This window comes from Nicotiana attenuata, unplaced genomic scaffold, assembly GCF_001879085.1.
Source record: "Nicotiana attenuata strain UT unplaced genomic scaffold, NIATTr2, whole genome shotgun sequence".
In the NCBI taxonomy this organism is placed as follows: Eukaryota; Viridiplantae; Streptophyta; class Magnoliopsida; order Solanales; family Solanaceae; genus Nicotiana; species Nicotiana attenuata.
The window spans coordinates 1017921-1036048 of record NW_017670307.1 but is presented as its reverse complement, the minus strand read 5'-3'; the positions used below and the strand labels follow the sequence as shown (position 1 = coordinate 1036048).

The window sequence follows — 18128 nt, the reverse complement described above, 5'->3', positions numbered from 1 at the left end:
GTTATTAGGAGTGAAATGGCCAAGAACTTTCGAAAAAACAAACCCTCCACCTATTTATAGGGTTGGGTGGCGCCAGAATCGAAGTGGAGGGTCACAGAGTAGCGCTGGGATCGAAGCATCAAGCCATCATCTCCTGCCTCGAAAACATGCGCAATGATGACGCACATAAGGATGACATCATTTCCCGGTAAATGTATTACCCGGTGTCTTACCGAGCACGCTGATCATCCCCCATTGGCCATGTCGTAACGCCTTAAATGGTTAAATTTCTCCATAGGAATGCATGAGGTCCGCTCATCGAGGATGCACCTAGTTTCAACTTCGACAAGAGGAGGGACTAACTGTATGGGTCCAAATTTGACCAATGATGACCAACAACGAGCACGACGAATGACGGGTGCTCCTTGGTTCGATGTCCTGCGGGAGATGACCATAAGGCAAACGAAAGACTATACGACCCTTGTAACAGTGTAGGCCCACTAGGAGACATTAGGAATATTCCTTCGAATATTCCTTGCAATTTATCTTTTACTACTTAGAAGGGTTTCGCTCCTTGTATATAAGGGAGGGGGGAATAACCTTTTAAAAGGGATCCGAATTTGGGTTGTAATATTACTTACAAACGAAAAGATTCCAAAGGAGGTTATTTTGTCTTCACCTTATCTATCTTTCCCTCTAGAGATTATTATATTTAGCTAAGATTTACCCCTTCATCTTTGATTGATTTGTTCAAAAGGGTTTCAATAACTTTTGAGTCAAACAGAAAGCAATATTTGTCCAGCATGCCTTCAATATGCCGAACCTATCATGAACTGTTTAGTTATGTGCAATGCGGCAAAACTAGTATGGCTTAAATCTTCTATGATGTTAACTCTAGAAGTGCATGGGCTGGTATGTTGATTTGCGACACTCATGAAATTTTTGTTCGAGGATTTAGTACTCCATTGAAAGCTTCACATGATGCAGTAATGGCAGAAATTCTAATACTTCGTGAAGCCTTGAGTTGGTTGAAAATGCAGCATCACAGATCCCCTATTACTATTGAGATGGATTGTCATTTGGCCAAGCAAGTTTTGGAAAGATCTGATATTGGCAACTCTTATTTCGATATTATTGTGCAAGATTGTAAAGTGCTCATGTGCGACTTTACATCTATTTCTTTGTATTTTGTTAAACGGTCAGTGAACCAGTGTGCTCGTGTGCTAGCTAGGGCCGCGAGTTCCATGTCTTATGCGATAGAATGGATTGCGCATCCTCCATTGTTGATTCATTATAAAAAATAAGGTTCCACCAAACTATATAGAGAATCAGGTTCTCTATTAGTTTCTATAGCGCGCACACACATACTGCAGTAAGTAAATAACACAATGGAGTTTTACGTGGAAAACTCCCAGGTTACTGGATTAAAAACCACGACCTACCCTTGTAGGATTTCAACTTCACTACTGAGAAAACTTCAGATTACAACCTATTGTAACCTAGGAATTAACCTCTTAATCCCTCACTAACTTGTAATAACTTTATTATAAGCCCCTTTGTAATAACTCTATTACAAAACTTACAACTCGACTAACTCTAGCCAAGACACAAACACAATGGTTTATGATTTTACAGAAGTTTCCTATACAATGCTTCTAAGTAAGCTAAGTAGGAATTATAAGTAAAGTACTTTAACAAAGGTGCAACACAACTAACGACATATAATGACTCAATATAGGGAACTGGTCCTTTGTTATGTTGTTCTTTGTTCTTGATGCCCTTAAGAGTTACTTGCCGGATTGATTGATCACTTGAGAGAATGCTTGATTGATTCTTGAATGTGTGTAGTGATGTTTTTACCTTTGCTTCAATGTTAATATTACATAGGTGACATCACTTGAATGATGCAAGCATATTTGGTACAAGGGCATTCCCCATAAAGTTGACTGCTGCACTGTTACGTGTGCAGGCAGCAACTTTACAACTGTCGGGGTTGACTGGTACAGTCACCAAGGGAACTGGTGTCCATCTGTTCCCTCTGCTATCTCTGAAGAGTTGAACCACGTCTCCAGCTTGAGACTTGTCATTCTTAAGTACTTGAAGATATGTAACAGGTTCCTCGTCTGGTTCTTATCATTAAGTTTGTTAGATCCTCAAAATATAACATGGATGCATATAAACTATCAATGATGTACTCATTTCCGATATGAAAAATACCTGAGCTGCATTTTATTTTCAAAAAAGTTGAATTACGCATAGTTTAGGGCATTTTGACCCTTTTTTGATCTCCCTATATAAATATTTAGGGGTGTTGCTAACCTACTACATGGTTGTAGTAGGTTAGTATTGTATACATCTTTTGATTATCTAAAATACCCTTACTATTTCTTATTACCTCATTAATCATAAGGACTCTTTTGTCTTTCCACAAAAAATTCTACCATATTTTTCTGCAACTCTCACTCGATACATATCAAAGCCCTCTCAATCTGCAGATTCTCATCAATTTCTATTGCCACTAAAGATCATTGTATGAAATAGAGCTGGACATTAAGCAATCTAATACTTTTCTTCCTAATACAGCTGCCACCATAACTTTATCCTCTATCATTTCACAACATATAGTAACAAATGTCCAAATACTAATGATTGCAACTTTCACTTCTAGTCGATATAAACAAAAAAAAAAAAAAAAGGATTGAAAGAAGAATTCCTTTTTGCCCACAACTTGAAACTAGTACACTTGAAATGGAAATAAACAAATTCAAACACTATCTTTGATTTTAAAAAAGTTGATCTTCTTCTTAAATACCCAAAGTTCTATAGATCCTCAAAAATCTTAGAATTCAAATTATCAGTAAGGCAATAACTATAAGAAAATAACCGGAAAGAATGTGCACTTACATATAGTAATTAAAATATGGGTTTAAAATTTATATTTAGTAGAGTCCTATATCCTTGTTGTTCGCCGACGATGGAACCTACAGGGATCTGAAGAGTTTGTATCAAACAGAATGAAGAATTAAAAGATACATATAATTAGAGAGTCCAGCCCAATCCAGCACAAGCCTCACGGGCTTTTCAATTTGGTAGGCTAGGGCGGGCCGATCCTTCATTTAAATGGGCTTTAAAATGACCAGCCCAAGCCAGCCCTAAGAGGCTGCGGGCTAGGGCGGGCCGACCATTCAATTTTTTTTAGAATTTTTTTCTTGATATCTTTAAATATTTCTTCGTGACATATTCTCTTAACCATATAAATGACTTCTGTTTGTTTAGAGCATAAGAATCTTGATATTTGACAAGGATTCTCATAATTGAAATGCAAATTCTATATCTCTAACTCTTCTTTTTAACGTCACATGTATATTTTTTTAATAGTATTCTTTCACTTTCCTCATGTTCAGGGATTGTTTCAATAAGTTTAGATGTTGAGGTTTTTTAATTTAGGTTTAACATCATTTGCTAATTTTATCATTATAGTCCATAAAATTTTTAAAATTCATGAAATTTGTTAGTGTTGTCAATTTTTCTTTGGGTATTAAAACTTGATATTTTTTAAACTGAAGAGCAGTTTAATTATTAATAATATATTAAAGTAATCAAATTAATTATTGGCCATTTAAAGTAATATTTTCTTTTGAAGAAAATTATTATTTGCCACTTAAAATTTTCCTATTTTGTTGTTAATTAAGCAAAATAAAAACTAATCTTGTCATACTACATGGATATCAAAAAATTTAATTCTACTTGATATGGACGGGTAAATGAGCAATTTAAGGTTAAGGGATGAGGATTATAGTTAATAATTTTTTTAGTTTTATTTTTTCAAAAATATTAAATATTTAAATTTAAATTAATTAATTTTGGTCCACGGGCCGGCCCAGGCCCAGCCTCGGTCAAGCCTCAAGGGCCAGCGGGCTGACTTGGGCCGGACTTATAAGCCTCCGTTTTAAATGGGCTAGAAAATTCCCAACCCAACCCTACCCAACCCTACCCAAGTAGCGGGCTGGGTTGGGCTGGCCTCACGGGCCAAGCTCATTTTGACGGCTCTACATATAATGCTAACCTACTATGCTATGCGGTAAGTTAAAAGATAGAAATATTTTATTTACGTAATAATTGAGGGACCAAAGGAGCAATATAATTGTTTTCATTTGTCAGTATGCAGACATTATTTGATTTATGTTATTCCCTTCCAGATTTGGAGCAATGTGATATACAAGAGCATCGAGCAAAAGGCTGTGACTAAAGGGGTTCATAATAACCCGGAAAATCGAATCAAATCAAATTCAAGCTAAACTAAAAAAATCCCATACTTTTTCGGTTTGGTATGATTTTGATTTTAAATTTTAAAAATCAATTAAATTTGATTTGATTTTAATAAAAAATAATCGGAAAAAATCGAGTCTAACCGGCTATAGAAATACTTATTTAAAATTTATTATTACACCTATATACATGTATATTTTTATAAAAAAAATTCTAAAATTTTATGGTACATGTTAATTGTTTGCATTTTTTTTTGGTAATTAAATCTTTCATTTACCAGGAAAAACATTTACAAAGTAAATCAAACCCTTACATAATTGCCTATCAAACTAATTTCTCCCCATACCACCTATTTAACATCTACATCTATTACATTGGATATCAATTTAATCTATGCAAAATTTTCTCTACTCTCCTGTTGTTACGACAATGTATCTCTTCGATTATCAGCTTGCAAACTGTCTCCCATCCTCTTGTCTTGTTTTTAAAGATTCGACCATTTCTTTCCTGCCACACATAGTAGATTGTAGCTGCCAGCACCATCTTGTATAATTTAGCTGCTGCATTTCTTCTTTTGGCCATTTCTCTGCCCACTTTAGCTCCTCATCCCATCCTTGTACTGGCCAATGCCTTGCCATTCTAACAGTTCACTCCACAGTACTTTTGCATATGGACATTCAAAGAATAAATATTGTATGGTTTCCTTTTCACTGTTACACATGATACAATCTTGATCAATTGACACTCCCCATCTTTGCAATATGTCCTTTGTGTATAATCTTCCATGTGCTGTCATAGTTAGTACAAAGTTCCATCTGGACATCCTCCATTGTGACAAACTACTTTCCTCCAACTTACTTCCTCAAACGTACCTCGCAGCCTGTGATAAATTTGTTTGATAGAACAACTGTTCATATTTGTGATATCATCCTGGCTGAATCCTGCTTCGATCATTGTTTTTTGTGCCTTCATGATCTTGCCTATTGTTTGCATTTTTAATTTAGTTCTTTTCTACTATTATAATAATCTAGTACTCTTTGCCTTTACATTCTAGTTTGATTGGTAATTTTCTTTTGCTAAGTACACGAATCTATTTTATGTTAAAATAATCAAACTTTTAATTGAGTCTTTAAATTTTTCATCACTATTTGATTCAATTATTTAATAGTGTTAAGTTGGAAATAATCTCAAGATCGGAATCAATTAGTTTGATAGTGTTACGTTGGAAATAATGACAGGATATATATTTGATAGTGTATGCTTCGTATCTAAAAAAATTAATAAATAATCGAAAAATTAAAAAATTGACATAAATAAACCAAATCAAAGTCCGACTTAGCTAATTTGGTTTGGTTTGGTTTACTTTCACTATTTGGCCTTTTCCAGTTAACCTATTTATTTCCTCATACTTCAATTTATCCTCTTTTCCTCAATCAAAATCACAATAATTCCCGAATCCCTAAATTTTGGCGATCGGAAAACCCTAACTCGCCGCTGTTGCAATGTCAAACAACGTGCCTTCGTCGTCGTCGTCATCTACTTCATCATCGTCGTCGTCGCAATACACTTACTCTAACGGCACATACTTCCCGACGCCGTTTCATCTCCAACAACAACAACAGCAACAACCCTACATAGGGGCTGCTCCTCCGCCGCCCGTGCAGCAACAACCCTACATAGGCGCTGCTCCTCCGCCGCCAGTGCAGCAACTTTCTGCTCCTTACGTTTATCCTTCTCCGGCTCCTATTCCCGGTGTCTACACTTTGCCTCAATTTCAACAAGTAAGCAATTTTATAGCTTGTTTGGATGGTTGTCAGCTATTATCTTGTATTGTGTCGTTAGTTTAAATACCATATTTGTTTTGATTGTTACTTTAATTTTAATGTATCATATTGTTAAATCCACGACGAAAAGTATTTGGTGTTATGTGTTATCGCTGGCTACCTTTCCCCCCCTCATTCTTATTATCTAAAAATTCTGTTTTATCATTTACCCTACCTTTTTATGGTAGCTCTATCCCGTACCCTACTTTTCTTGCAGGCTTATCCTTCAAATTGATGATGTGTGAGATTATGTAACGACAGGAAATAATACAATCTATCCAAATGTTTTATTAATCAGAATAATAAAATACGATACAATATGATACATTATGAAATAATATGTAACAACCATCCAAACAAAGTGTTAAATATCAGCAAAGATATGGAAATTATAAACTTCTATATCTGAATTTTGGTTTGTGTGTATTCTAAGTTCTAACAATGGGAGAAATTGCAGTATATTTTCAATCCTTACATTTGATTGTGTTAGAGTCAGGCTAACATAGAAAGTTTACTTATATGTCCCATCTTGAAAAGTTTCTTACATGTATTTTAGCAAGTGATTTTTTCCCTTGCATACTGTTCTGGTTGATTTTGATTAAAGTTTGAGAATTTTGCGGGTAGTTTTGTAAATTTTCCTGTGAAATTCGTGTCCATGCCAGCTTGCTTGTTGAGATTATATCTGTATGTGTGTGTATATGTGCATGATAAGAAAGCTTGTTGGTTTCCTTTAGGAGGCGGCTGAAAAAAAGGGTTTCCTTTAGGAGGAGAACAGAAGACTATATCTATTGAAGTATTTGCACCAGGCCTTTGTACAAATTATTAACTTTATATCTGAAATTCGCTCTTTGTATATTATAACGACGGGAAAATTGCAATTGATTTTCAATCCTTACTTGTTGATTGAGTTAGCTCCCGTTTGGCCATAGATCTTGAAGTTGATATTTGAAATTTTGAGTTTTGAAGTTTATTCCCAGTTTGGCCTCAGTTTCAACAAGTAAGCAATTTTAGGTATCAGCAAATATTGATGGCAAAAAAAGTTGAAAGAAAAAGATATATGGAATTGATGAGCTTTTATATTTGAATTTTGCTTTGTGTGTATTCTAACAACGGGAAAAGTTGCAATTGATTGTCAATCCTGACATATTGATTGCGTTAGCTCCCGTTTGGCTTAGATTTTGAAGTTGAAACTTGAAACCTAGCTAGCGTTTGGACATAGATTTAGTTGAAACTTGAAAAAAATAATTTTTGAAGTAGTTTTGAAAAATAATTTTTGGAAGTTGAAATTATGTTTGGACATGCATTTTATTTGTATTTTTTTTTGAAGTTTTGTGAGTAGGAGAACAAGTTTCACCCAAAATCTACCCTAAACTAGATTTTGGTAACTTGAAAAATAATCTCAAAATTTTTTCAAAAATAGATCATTAATCTATGAACAAACAACGTTTTCAAAAAAGATTTGAAAAAATGTTACCAAAATGTATGGCCAAACGGGGCCCTAAAAATTTGAGTTTTTGAAGTTGTGATTTTCGGAACTTTGAAGTTGTGTTTGAGCATGCATTTTACTTGGAATTTTTTGAGTTTTGTGACTGGAAGTGAAATTTCTCCCAGAACAGTTTTTGGAATTTGAAAATATTTAAGATAAATTTTCAAAATCTGATCCAAAATCTAAGGCCAAACGCTTCCTTAGAGTTGGGCTAACTTCCATAACAAGCTTACTTATATGTAAAGTTAGCTTTCTTCCCATCTAAAAGAGTTGCTTGAATGCAAGTAATCTTTTCCGTTGCTTGCTTTTCTGGTTGATTTTGATAAAATTTTGAGAATTTGGCTGGTAGTTTTGTAAATTTCCTGTGAAATTGTTGAAATAATAATTTTTTTGTTAGGCCAGGTTGCTTGTTGAGATTATATTGGCTTCTATATGTGTGTGTATATGCAGGCGACAAAATTAAAAGAGTAAACAATTTTAAATATCAGCAAATATTGATGGCAAAAAAAGGGAAAGGGATGATATGTAAATTATAAACTTTATATATGAATTTTGCTTCGTGCGTATTCTAACAATGGCGAAATTGCAATTTGATTTTCAATCCTTACATTCTGATTGCGTTAGTCATGCTAATGTCCATAAAAAAAGTTTTAATTGATTAATAGCTTTTATGTAATTATGTAAGTAATTTTCTCTGTTATTGCTCGCTTCTGTGGTTGATTTTGATGTTTGTTTTTTAGAATTTTGCGTGAACATTTGTAAGACTTTTCTGTGAAATTTTTGCTTGCTTGCTTGTTGATAGTATATCTGCAATTCTGCATCTATTATGTGTATGTTCATGATAAAATATCATGATGTGCATCCAAGGGTATATCCTAGTGGTCAATGAAGTGGGTTGGGTATCCCCGTGAAACTAGTCGAGCTTTCGAACCTCGACACCACGGTTATGTTAGAAAAAAACATGACACCAATTATAAGCCTGTGAGTTTTCTTTTATGAGGAGACCAGAAGGAAATTTCCATAGAAGTATTTGCACAGGGCTTTTGTGCTATGTAGCTTTGTCATGTTTAGAAAGCGAGCTTGTTCTGAAAAAAGAAGGTATATTTTGTCATGTTTGTAATGTAGGTAATATTGTCAACAGGCTCAGCAGCTATTCCAAAGAGATGCGCAAACAATCACACTTGAAGCACTTGAAACTGTGAAAGCTGCACTTGCGAGCAGCGAAATTGAGCACAAAGCTGAGGCCAAGAAGAAAGCTATACCTCGTAAGGCAGCTGGACTTAGTTGGGAAGATCCTACTCTTGCAGAGTGGCCAGAAAGTAAGCCTAGTTTCCTATTTCTTTTTTTCCCCCTCTTCTTGACTGGCTTTGCCTCATGGTGTTAAATCTGTTTATCTATTCTTCTTGTGTTTTTGTGGGGATTGCTCTAGTTTTCTCTCCTTATAGTTTTTGATAGTTTTAGGCATCGACTGAAATGGGGTACTAGTATAGTGTTTTCTGTTGAAGGGTTTGGGCATAGCGACCAGATACTTGTACAATTTGGAATTTTTGGAAGAATTCAAAGACTTTAGATATATTAGCCTAGGGAAAAGTGTTTTAAGATTATTGCAAAAGTCAAAAAGAAAGGATAAAGTCAATCATAGGCTATCATTTCTGTTAATGAGAATACTTCTTTTTAAATGGTAATCTTATACTTCATAAAAAATGGTAGTATAGGAATGCCTTTGTTAGAGGGAAATAAACACTATGATCATAGCTAATGATTGTCTTGATGCTAGAATGGGGAGTAAAGTGACCTCATTCTGTACACAGTGTTTTGCGTTATAAAAACAATTTAGGGAAGCAGTGTGATTGTTGAATTAGTTGCTTGTGCATTCATCTAGGGAGAAATAACTATAGCTGCTTATTGTTATTAGTTATTTTTGTGAAAACTAGGACTGTTTTGGAGAAGTATTACTATTAGGATTTAGGGCTATACTTTATACACAAGAATAGCAGCTCTTTATTGACGTGCTTGCAAACAATGTGGGCGCATGATTGGAATTCAAATTGTTTGTGCTGGACAGGAATTTGCTATAGTGTTGTACAATGCACAGTTAAAGTTGGAGACTTTAGGAGTTGATACAAAAACTAGAATCATTTCACTACAATCTCTATTGCGTCCTTTGTGTCACAATCACAATTTTTGGAGGTCTGTTTTGCTCCTATATTTAGGTTCTTACTATGTGGATTTTCCTAAATTGAAGATCAATCTCCAATCCTAAGAAAAAGGAGAACCTGATTACACTTGACGACCCCAATCCTAAGGCTAGGAGCCCGTTTGGATTGGCTTAAAAATAGTCGCTTTTAAGCACAAGTGCTTAAAAGCATTTTTTAACTGCTGGAGCTTGTTTTATAAATAAGTAGTTATGTTTTTGGATAAAAATGTTGAAGCTGAAAAAAGTTGTTGAAGTATTTTGTAAACAAGTGTTGTTAAGCACTTTTTCTATTAAAAAGACTGAAATATCCTTAAAATTGTTAATACTATAAAGAAGCTTATTACTATAATATTTTATTCTAAATTGACGCAAATACAAAATAATTAATATTTTAGTTCACTTTCAATTTAAACTGATTAATTAAGATAATTTTTATTAATATAATTCTTGAATTCTCATTTCCCTACCACTTTCAACCACGTAAAACTTTTATTTCTTGATTTCAAGCCTGCTAAGGAAACATATTGGATAATATCACATTTGCTTACATAAGAAGGAAAATAAATGAATTAACATTATTGAGATCTTAGGATTGGCTCTCGCACGGAAAAAATGTATATTGTTAAGCATTCTTGTGTTTGATAAAAGAACAATAAAATCCAAAATCGAAACAAATCAAAATTTCAAGAAAAATTAAAAATTATTTGTGAATGTACTACCAAACAAATAAGAACTAAAATTTCTATTAACGTAAGAACGGGATGCATGTGTGTAGCAGTTTCTCATTTGGTTAATATAAAATAATTATAATAATTTATAAGCAAACAAAGTAAAGGAAGAAGAGGAAAAACGAAAGAAATCAAAATGTAAGAATGTGATAGAACACATCAATTCTTAACGTAGCACTGCATGAATCACCATGGTTCAAGAGAGAGAAAAGGCAGATCTGGAAATGACGAAGAGTAGCGTTTTTTATGTAGTGAATAATAATATTTTGGGATTTATAAGATAATGTGAGGGGTAATATTGTAAAAGATTTGGTCAAACTTAAAAAGAGTTTTTAAGCCAAAAAGCAATAAGTTGGGAATGTGCAACTTGTTGCTTTTGGCTGTAAAAGCATCTACTTAAAAGCAATTTTGGTGTTTGCCAAACACCAAAATTAGCCACTAAGTACTTTTAAGCTGGTTTGACCAGCTTTTATGCCAATCCAAACACCCTCTAGATCTTGAAGTGGGTTTAGATTTTGCTAGTTTAGAAACTGAGAGGGCAATGCTGATTTACCGGTGAAGTGATCGGAATGATAAGCAGTTACAATGGCAATGTTTGCCGTAAAAATTCTCGCTTCTTTCCATTCAAATTGCCCACGAAATGACGACGGGAATAGCATTCTAAAGCTATTGTGCCTTCCTATTCAGACCATCTCTTCTCCAACTATGTAAGAAATCCAAAATGGAGTGAGGCATGCGCAAGACAGGTCTAAAATGGCAAAAACATGCTCCGATCTGATAAGTAATCTTACAGTGTAGGAAAAGATGACGAACATCTTCGAGGTTCTCTTCACAGAGGGGACACCTGACGCATAGTTGCATTCCTCTTCTCTGAAGATTTAGTTGAGTGAGGCATGCTTCCTCAGCCACAAGCCACGAAAAACAAGAAACCTTCAAAGCTGCTTTGCTGTGCCAAATCTCCTCCAAGGCCAAAGGTCGGTGTTGGAAGAAGTTAATACATGTAGGAAGACTTGACTGAGAACATACCACCAGAATGGTACCTCCATATTATAGAATCATCGTTGTGTTGATTCAGCATGATGGTGCTAAGGGACTGTAACAAAGAACAAGATTTTGCAATTTCCCAATCATTTGAATTCCTTCTTAGAAATAGATCCCATCTTTGAGCATCAGAGAAATCAGCTTTAGAAGCCTTGTCTAGTGAGGAAATGTTGTAGATGTCTTGAAAAAGATCCTTTTTGGGGATTAATGTCCAATCCATGCATCTTCCCATAAGCTGATCTTTCTACCGCCCCCAACAGAGAAACCAGCGTTCAATTCAAATTTACTCCAGAATGATTCCAATCTCCAGAACCATGAGAAGCATTTGAGACCTCAGTGTGCCAGGGACCATCCGAAGTGAACCTATCAACTAAAAATCTCCTCCAAAGAGCATTTACCTCCTTATTGAATCTCCAATGCCATTTCATCAAAAGACTTTCATTGTGGCATTTGAGATTCTTTATGCCAAGACCTCCTCATTTTTTTCCTTTGATGACATTTTTCCGGTTAACATGAAAAAAGTGCTTTGATTGTGAGTTCCCTTTCCGGAGAAAGTCTCTTCTCAGTTTATCCATACGATTTAGAACCGAAGCAGGGGCCAAAAAAGAGATACAGTGTAAGTGGGGCATGAAGGACATTGTCTTGTAAGCATAAAGTCTATTTGACTATCTATGGTTACCCCCACTCTTATAAGTTATTAGGCTAAAGTGGACCAAGATAGTGTTCCGTTCGTTATTCCTAGTACCACAACCTCAGCCCCCATTTACTGGTTTGAAACTGTCGTTATCTTTACTGACAGGACCATTTAGATCTCCCCATATAAAGTTCTCTTCATCTCTTGGAATTCCTTGAACCAAGATGTCCATATTCTCTCAAAACTTAGCTTTAGCTTTTGCATATAATCCTTTTTGTGGCATAGGCACTAATAGCATTGACTGTCTCCTTTCCCCATACCAGCCTTAATTGCAATAATTGTATCCCCAACTCGTTTTACCTCTACAACTTTATCTTTAAGCCACGGTTACAATAGTTCCCACTTCATTCCTCTCTCTCTCTCTCTCTCTCTCTCTCTCTCACCTGGATAATAGATGCTGGAATAGAAAATAAATATACTATATGAATTTGTGTTATGGGGAGTTTACTTATGAAATGGTACTCAAATGAAGATCGATCATTATGGAAGAAGGTGATGAAAGAAAAATACAGGGAGGATGATGCTTGGAAAACCAAAGCTGTCAGCACTTGTATATGGGGTTAGTGTTTGGAGTACTATCAGAAATCTTTGGAATATCTTCAGCATTAATACAAGATTGAAAGTTGGGAATGAGCGACATATTTCTTTTGGGAAGAGAATTGGTTTGGTAGTGGCTCACTCCGGCACCCTTATCCAGATGTTTACCTCCTGAATCAACAGCTAAGGGCCAATATCAATGAGATATGGAACATCCAAGGATGGGACCTTAGCTTCAGAAAACTTTTGAACGACTGGGAAATAGACAGATTCAGTGCCTTCCTCAGCACACTTAATCTCTTCAATGGATTCTTGCCTGAGCAAGATAGATTATGGTGGTTGAGAGACAAATCAGGAGTCTTTTCTGTCAAGACAGCTTACCGTTGGAGGAATCACAACAACAATCTTCAGGTACAATGGCCTTGGAGACAAATTTGGAAGACGAACATACCATACAAGGTGGCATGTTTTGTTTGATTGGTAGTGAAGAATGCTTGTTTAACACGAGTATTACAAAGAAGGAAAATGCACCTTTGCTCTATTCTGTCACTTATGTGGACTGTATGCAGAAATAAACAGTCACCTTTTTTTGCATTGTAGGGTGACTACTCAATTGTGGGACATATTTCTTGCTAATAGTGGTTTGAGTTGGGCAATGCCAGTTCATACACTAGGTATGATATCTAGTTGGAACTTGGAACAGAAGTGGAGGGACTAAAGCTCAAAGAAAAAATTGAAGTATGATCCCAGGATGCATATGGTGGACTATCTGGAAGGAACGGAAGTCAGTTTCCTCGCCATCTTAGTGGGACTAGTCTAAAAAACTTTCACTAAGGAATTCAAGATGTTTTGATAACAAAAGCATCCCTATCCAGAAGATAACTTTTGCATTTTTGGTGTTAAGAAAAGTACATAGATGACACAGAGACACTCATAATTTCAAGAGTCTCTTTAGTTGCTAGTTATTATTATTATTTTTGTGCAGCTTTTGCTAGACTCCCTGTAACTATGGCTTTTCACTGGCACTTTTGATTTTAATACAGTTTGTTACAATCTCAAAAAAAAAAGTTATGGGGAGTTTGTGTCTTATCTTTCCAAATGCACTTCTTTTCTGCTATTTCTGGAGGTGTTTAAAAAAAAGAATGTGTAGGAGACGACTTTGCAAAGTAATCTATCAGATTTTACATCTTTGAGTATTATGTTTTTTTATAAGATGTTTTATTGCGCTTTATTGGTCCACTTTCATGTATTATGGTGTCACACGTGATTGTATTCACTGACAACCATTTTTCTCACCCAATTATCTTTTGCTGTTGGTTGTCTAGTCAATTTCTTCTGTGATGGCTGTTTGCACCTGTTTCGCCTGGTTATTCACTTATTTGTGCCTTTGCTGTTAGAATTGTTGCAAATCCTTATACAGTAACTAAGTCACTGTTTGGGTGGTGTCACAGATGATTATCGCCTATTCTGTGGTGATCTTGGGAATGAGGTGAATGATGATGTCCTATCAAAAGCCTTTTCAAAGTTTCCAACCTTTAATATGGCTAAGGTATGTTCTGTTAGATCATTTATACTTTCTAGTAATTTTACATTTTTATCTATTTGATTGGTAAACATGAGCACTGGTATTTCTGGCCATGAAGGGAGAGATTTTTGTCCCTAGACTTTTAATTCTTTTCTTCCCTTTTCTTGCATCATATTTTTACGTCCTGATGAGTTGTGAATCTTCAGAAAGCTTTTTGTTTTTCCAAATCCTCCTTGGAGGGGGGTTTGGCTAGACCCTACCTGTGGATTAATCCCAGAAAAAAATTGGTACATGGTAGAGGGGGACCATTAAGCCTGACCTCTCCTTCCTATAAGAGGGATGACAGTCCACCCCTTTAAAAAAGTGATAGTTAAGTTAGGAAAAGTTAAACACCTAAGCTGCAAATGAGACTATCAATAGTCTGAGAGAAGGGAATTTCGAGTGATCCTTCTTAACGAAAATAAGTTCAGTCATGTTAATCACCCAGAAGCTAAGTTAAAGCTTGGCCAGATTCTGAATGATGCCTTGTTAAGGTTGTCCATCTTCATTATAGCTCTTACTTGCCTTGGTACAGAAACTGCTGTAGTGAAAGATTGATTTCTGCTTCTGTGTTACTTTCATATTTGCCAATTCATCTGCTGCTTTGTTAGCTTCTCTATAACAGTCATTAATTACAAAGTTGCCCTGTCCAATCAGATGTCTTATTCTTGCAATAGTGTCCTGAATTTTCCAGGGGATGTTGGTTCCTTCTTTCACCATTGTAACAATAAGCATTGAATCTGATTCCATCTGTACATTGAAGTGAAGGTTCTGAATGCACCACTCTATTCCTGTCAGCATAGCCCTTGCTTCCGCGTAGTTGTTGGATTGGTTTCCATAGAATTCATGGAATGCCATAATCATTTCTCCACTTTTGTTTCTGATTGTTCCCCCTCCTCTAGCCAAACCAGGGTTCCCTTTAGCACAACCATCAGTATTCAACTTAAGCTCAAATAGTTCAGGTTTCTTCCATTTGATCTGCTTGATCATGTAGCTCTGATTTGCTTTCTCTATTTTGATGCATAAGTCCTTCCAATTTCCTACAATAGACAAGTTAGGAAAGTTAGTGTTCAATATGATTATCATCTTTAAGTTACCTGGTTTATAATATGCCTGTATGAGATTTTGATATCCTCATTTATAAGAACATCTTGACTTCCATAGTATAGTTGGGAGGTATCGATAGACCACCTCTGAAGCTTAATCTTCAGAAAGCTAGAAATCCTTCTAAATGCATAGGACATCTATTGATAGCGGTATACATGCATCTAGTTTTTAGCGAGACTTCTCACTTTTTACTGCTTTCAAATTGGAGTTCAATAACTTCTAATGATAAAAAATTAAATAGATTATAAAAGAAGTATCATTTTTTTTTATGAAGTAGAATATATCATAAAAGGCATCAAGAAGATGCAAAAAGTTACAAAAGAAGAGTTTGACAGCTCATAATAGTAGTATCATTGTAGGATAAAAAAATGTATTCCTCAGGTTGTATGTTTGTGTGCGCAGTGATACCTTACCTCTTCCTTAGAACATAGTCTACTCGTAATTTATTTGTTGTCCAAAAGTGTAGTAGTAATAATGTTGTTATAAGGAAGTATAGCTTAGTTATATTGCAAGATCCATCATGCTGATGTTATTACTAATTCAGTCTTTCTGCCTTGACCAGGGAAAAAGAACAGAAAAAAAATTAAGTAGTACTCCCTCCGTTCCAGTTTATGTGAACCTATTTCCTTTTTGGTCCGTTCCAAAAAGAATGAACCCTTTCTAAATTTGGAAACAGTTTAGCTTAAAGTCTCAATTATACCCTTACTGAGAAGCTTTTATAACCACACAAATACTGTGGACCCCTTTTTGAGTTGTTTAGTACCAAAAGTCTTCATTTTTTCTTAAACTTCGTGCCCAGTCAAACAAGTTCACATAAATTGAAACAGAGGGAGTATTTTATATTGGCCTTGCTCTCTTCGTACTTTATTGTATAATTGTATGTTATGGCTTACAAGTTTCAGTAACGAAGGGTTTCTGTAATGCATGTTCACAGGTTGTGAGAGACAAGCGGACTGGTAAGACCAAGGGATTTGGATTTGTGAGTTTTTCCAATCCATTAGACCTTGCTGCGGCACTTAAAGGAATGAATGGTAAGTTATCTGTTAATCAATATATGAATGTGTAGTCTCTTACCGTGCTCAAGGTACAACATAATGAGTATATTAAGTGATAGAACTTGATATAGTGGGTCTGTCGCAGTTATGTGATCAGCTTTTACCTTCTTGAAGATCACCGCTCATAAATGATAGATGGTAGCTTTCAGTCGGATCTAACAGTTTCCTTGATATAATGTTTGGTTAATGCCATGTGTGGATTTCTTGGGCCCACTTCTTTGATGTCTTTACGACAAATAATTCCCTTTGATGGAAAGAGTGCTCTCTACTAGGCCCCTGGTTCTTGTGCTAGAATGTGTAATTCCTTTTTTGTCTCTCCATGAAAAAGAAGGGATGGTGAAGGAAACAAGTCACATAACTCTGTACCGGAAACAACTTTTAGGACTGCTTTTGAAGTCAGTTTAGGTAAAGAAAAAATCAGCAAGGAAAAGAACAATATCAACCAAACTCGTATGAGAGAATTTCATAAGTCTGGTGTCTTGTGGAGTTAGCAAAGTGGGAAGTACATGAATGTCTGAAGTGGCAGTAGTTTTAGTTGTTGAATTGGTGTAATATTATTCCCAGATGCCTAATGAGGTAGGGGTAAGGTTTGTGTACACTCTACCCTCCCATGATGGGATTATACTGGCCACTGGGTATGTTGTTGTTGCCTAATGAGGTAGTAATCCATGTTGTTTTCAGGGAAGTATGTTGGAAACCGGCCGATTAAACTCAGCAAGAGCAAGTGGCAAGAGAGGACTGACACTGAAGCTCTGGAAAGTCGCAAGGTGAGGAATTTTGCATGGTGATTGGTCTACTTATATGATATTACATCTTATTAGTTGGCATTAACCTACTTCTACTTATCAAAATATGACATTAACTGACTACTTTTTTGGATGTTGGATCTTGCGGCAGAATCAATCACATAAGAAACCAAAGACAGCAAAGAAGGGTATATTTCACAAGTGAGCACCAATCATGATAATGCCTCAAGCAGCAAGATGCACGAGGTATTTTAAATGTGTTTTAATCAACTTCTTCACCATAGCTGCTATTTGCGAAAGCAGGGATGGACGACAATCCCAGGATACAGTAATATTTCAACCTCTGCTCAGTTGCCGGTTAATGTCCTCTGCAATTTGTTATTCACATTGCTATATCCATCAGTTGCTGGTTGATGTATTTCTTTCTCCTTTTAAGAGCAGTAAGATAGTTGTGGATAATAAATTCTTTTAGCAACCATATGTTTGAAAGATTGCAGCCATTTTGAGACAACGTTTATCCATGTGAAATCTACCTTATTTTTTGACACAAATGAATCTATCATATTTTCACACCTGACTAGTGGATTGTGTTGAACGTAGTTAAACCTTTTAAGACGACCTTCTCTCATTTATCTTCTGTGTACTCTTGCACCTCAAATTTTATCATGATATTCTTCTAAGGTTGGACTTCCATATTAACATTAGTTTTCTATGAACCCATCTTGTGCAGTATTGTGTGGTTTTTTTCCCCACTTTTAGCGAGCTCCAGAAACTATTTACATTAGGTAGCTGAAAAAGTGTATAAGATTTGTATAATTTTCATATATATATATATATATATATATATATATATATATATATATATATATATATATATATATATATATATATATATATATATA

At 35.3% G+C, this 18128-nt stretch overlaps 1 protein-coding gene across 1 annotated transcript; it reads left to right on the top strand.

The window, feature by feature from the left end:
* Positions 1-5624: 5624 nt before the first annotated feature.
* On the top strand, positions 5625-17839 carry LOC109237583 (RNA-binding protein 42-like). Its single transcript, XM_019403903.1, has 6 exons — positions 5625-6029; positions 8699-8876; positions 14206-14303; positions 16360-16456; positions 17162-17247; positions 17378-17839. The coding sequence occupies exons 1-6, from the start codon at positions 5751-5753 to the stop codon at positions 17429-17431; spliced, it is 792 nt and encodes a 263-aa protein (XP_019259448.1). The 5' UTR covers positions 5625-5750; the 3' UTR covers positions 17432-17839.
* Positions 17840-18128: the final 289 nt, after the last annotated feature.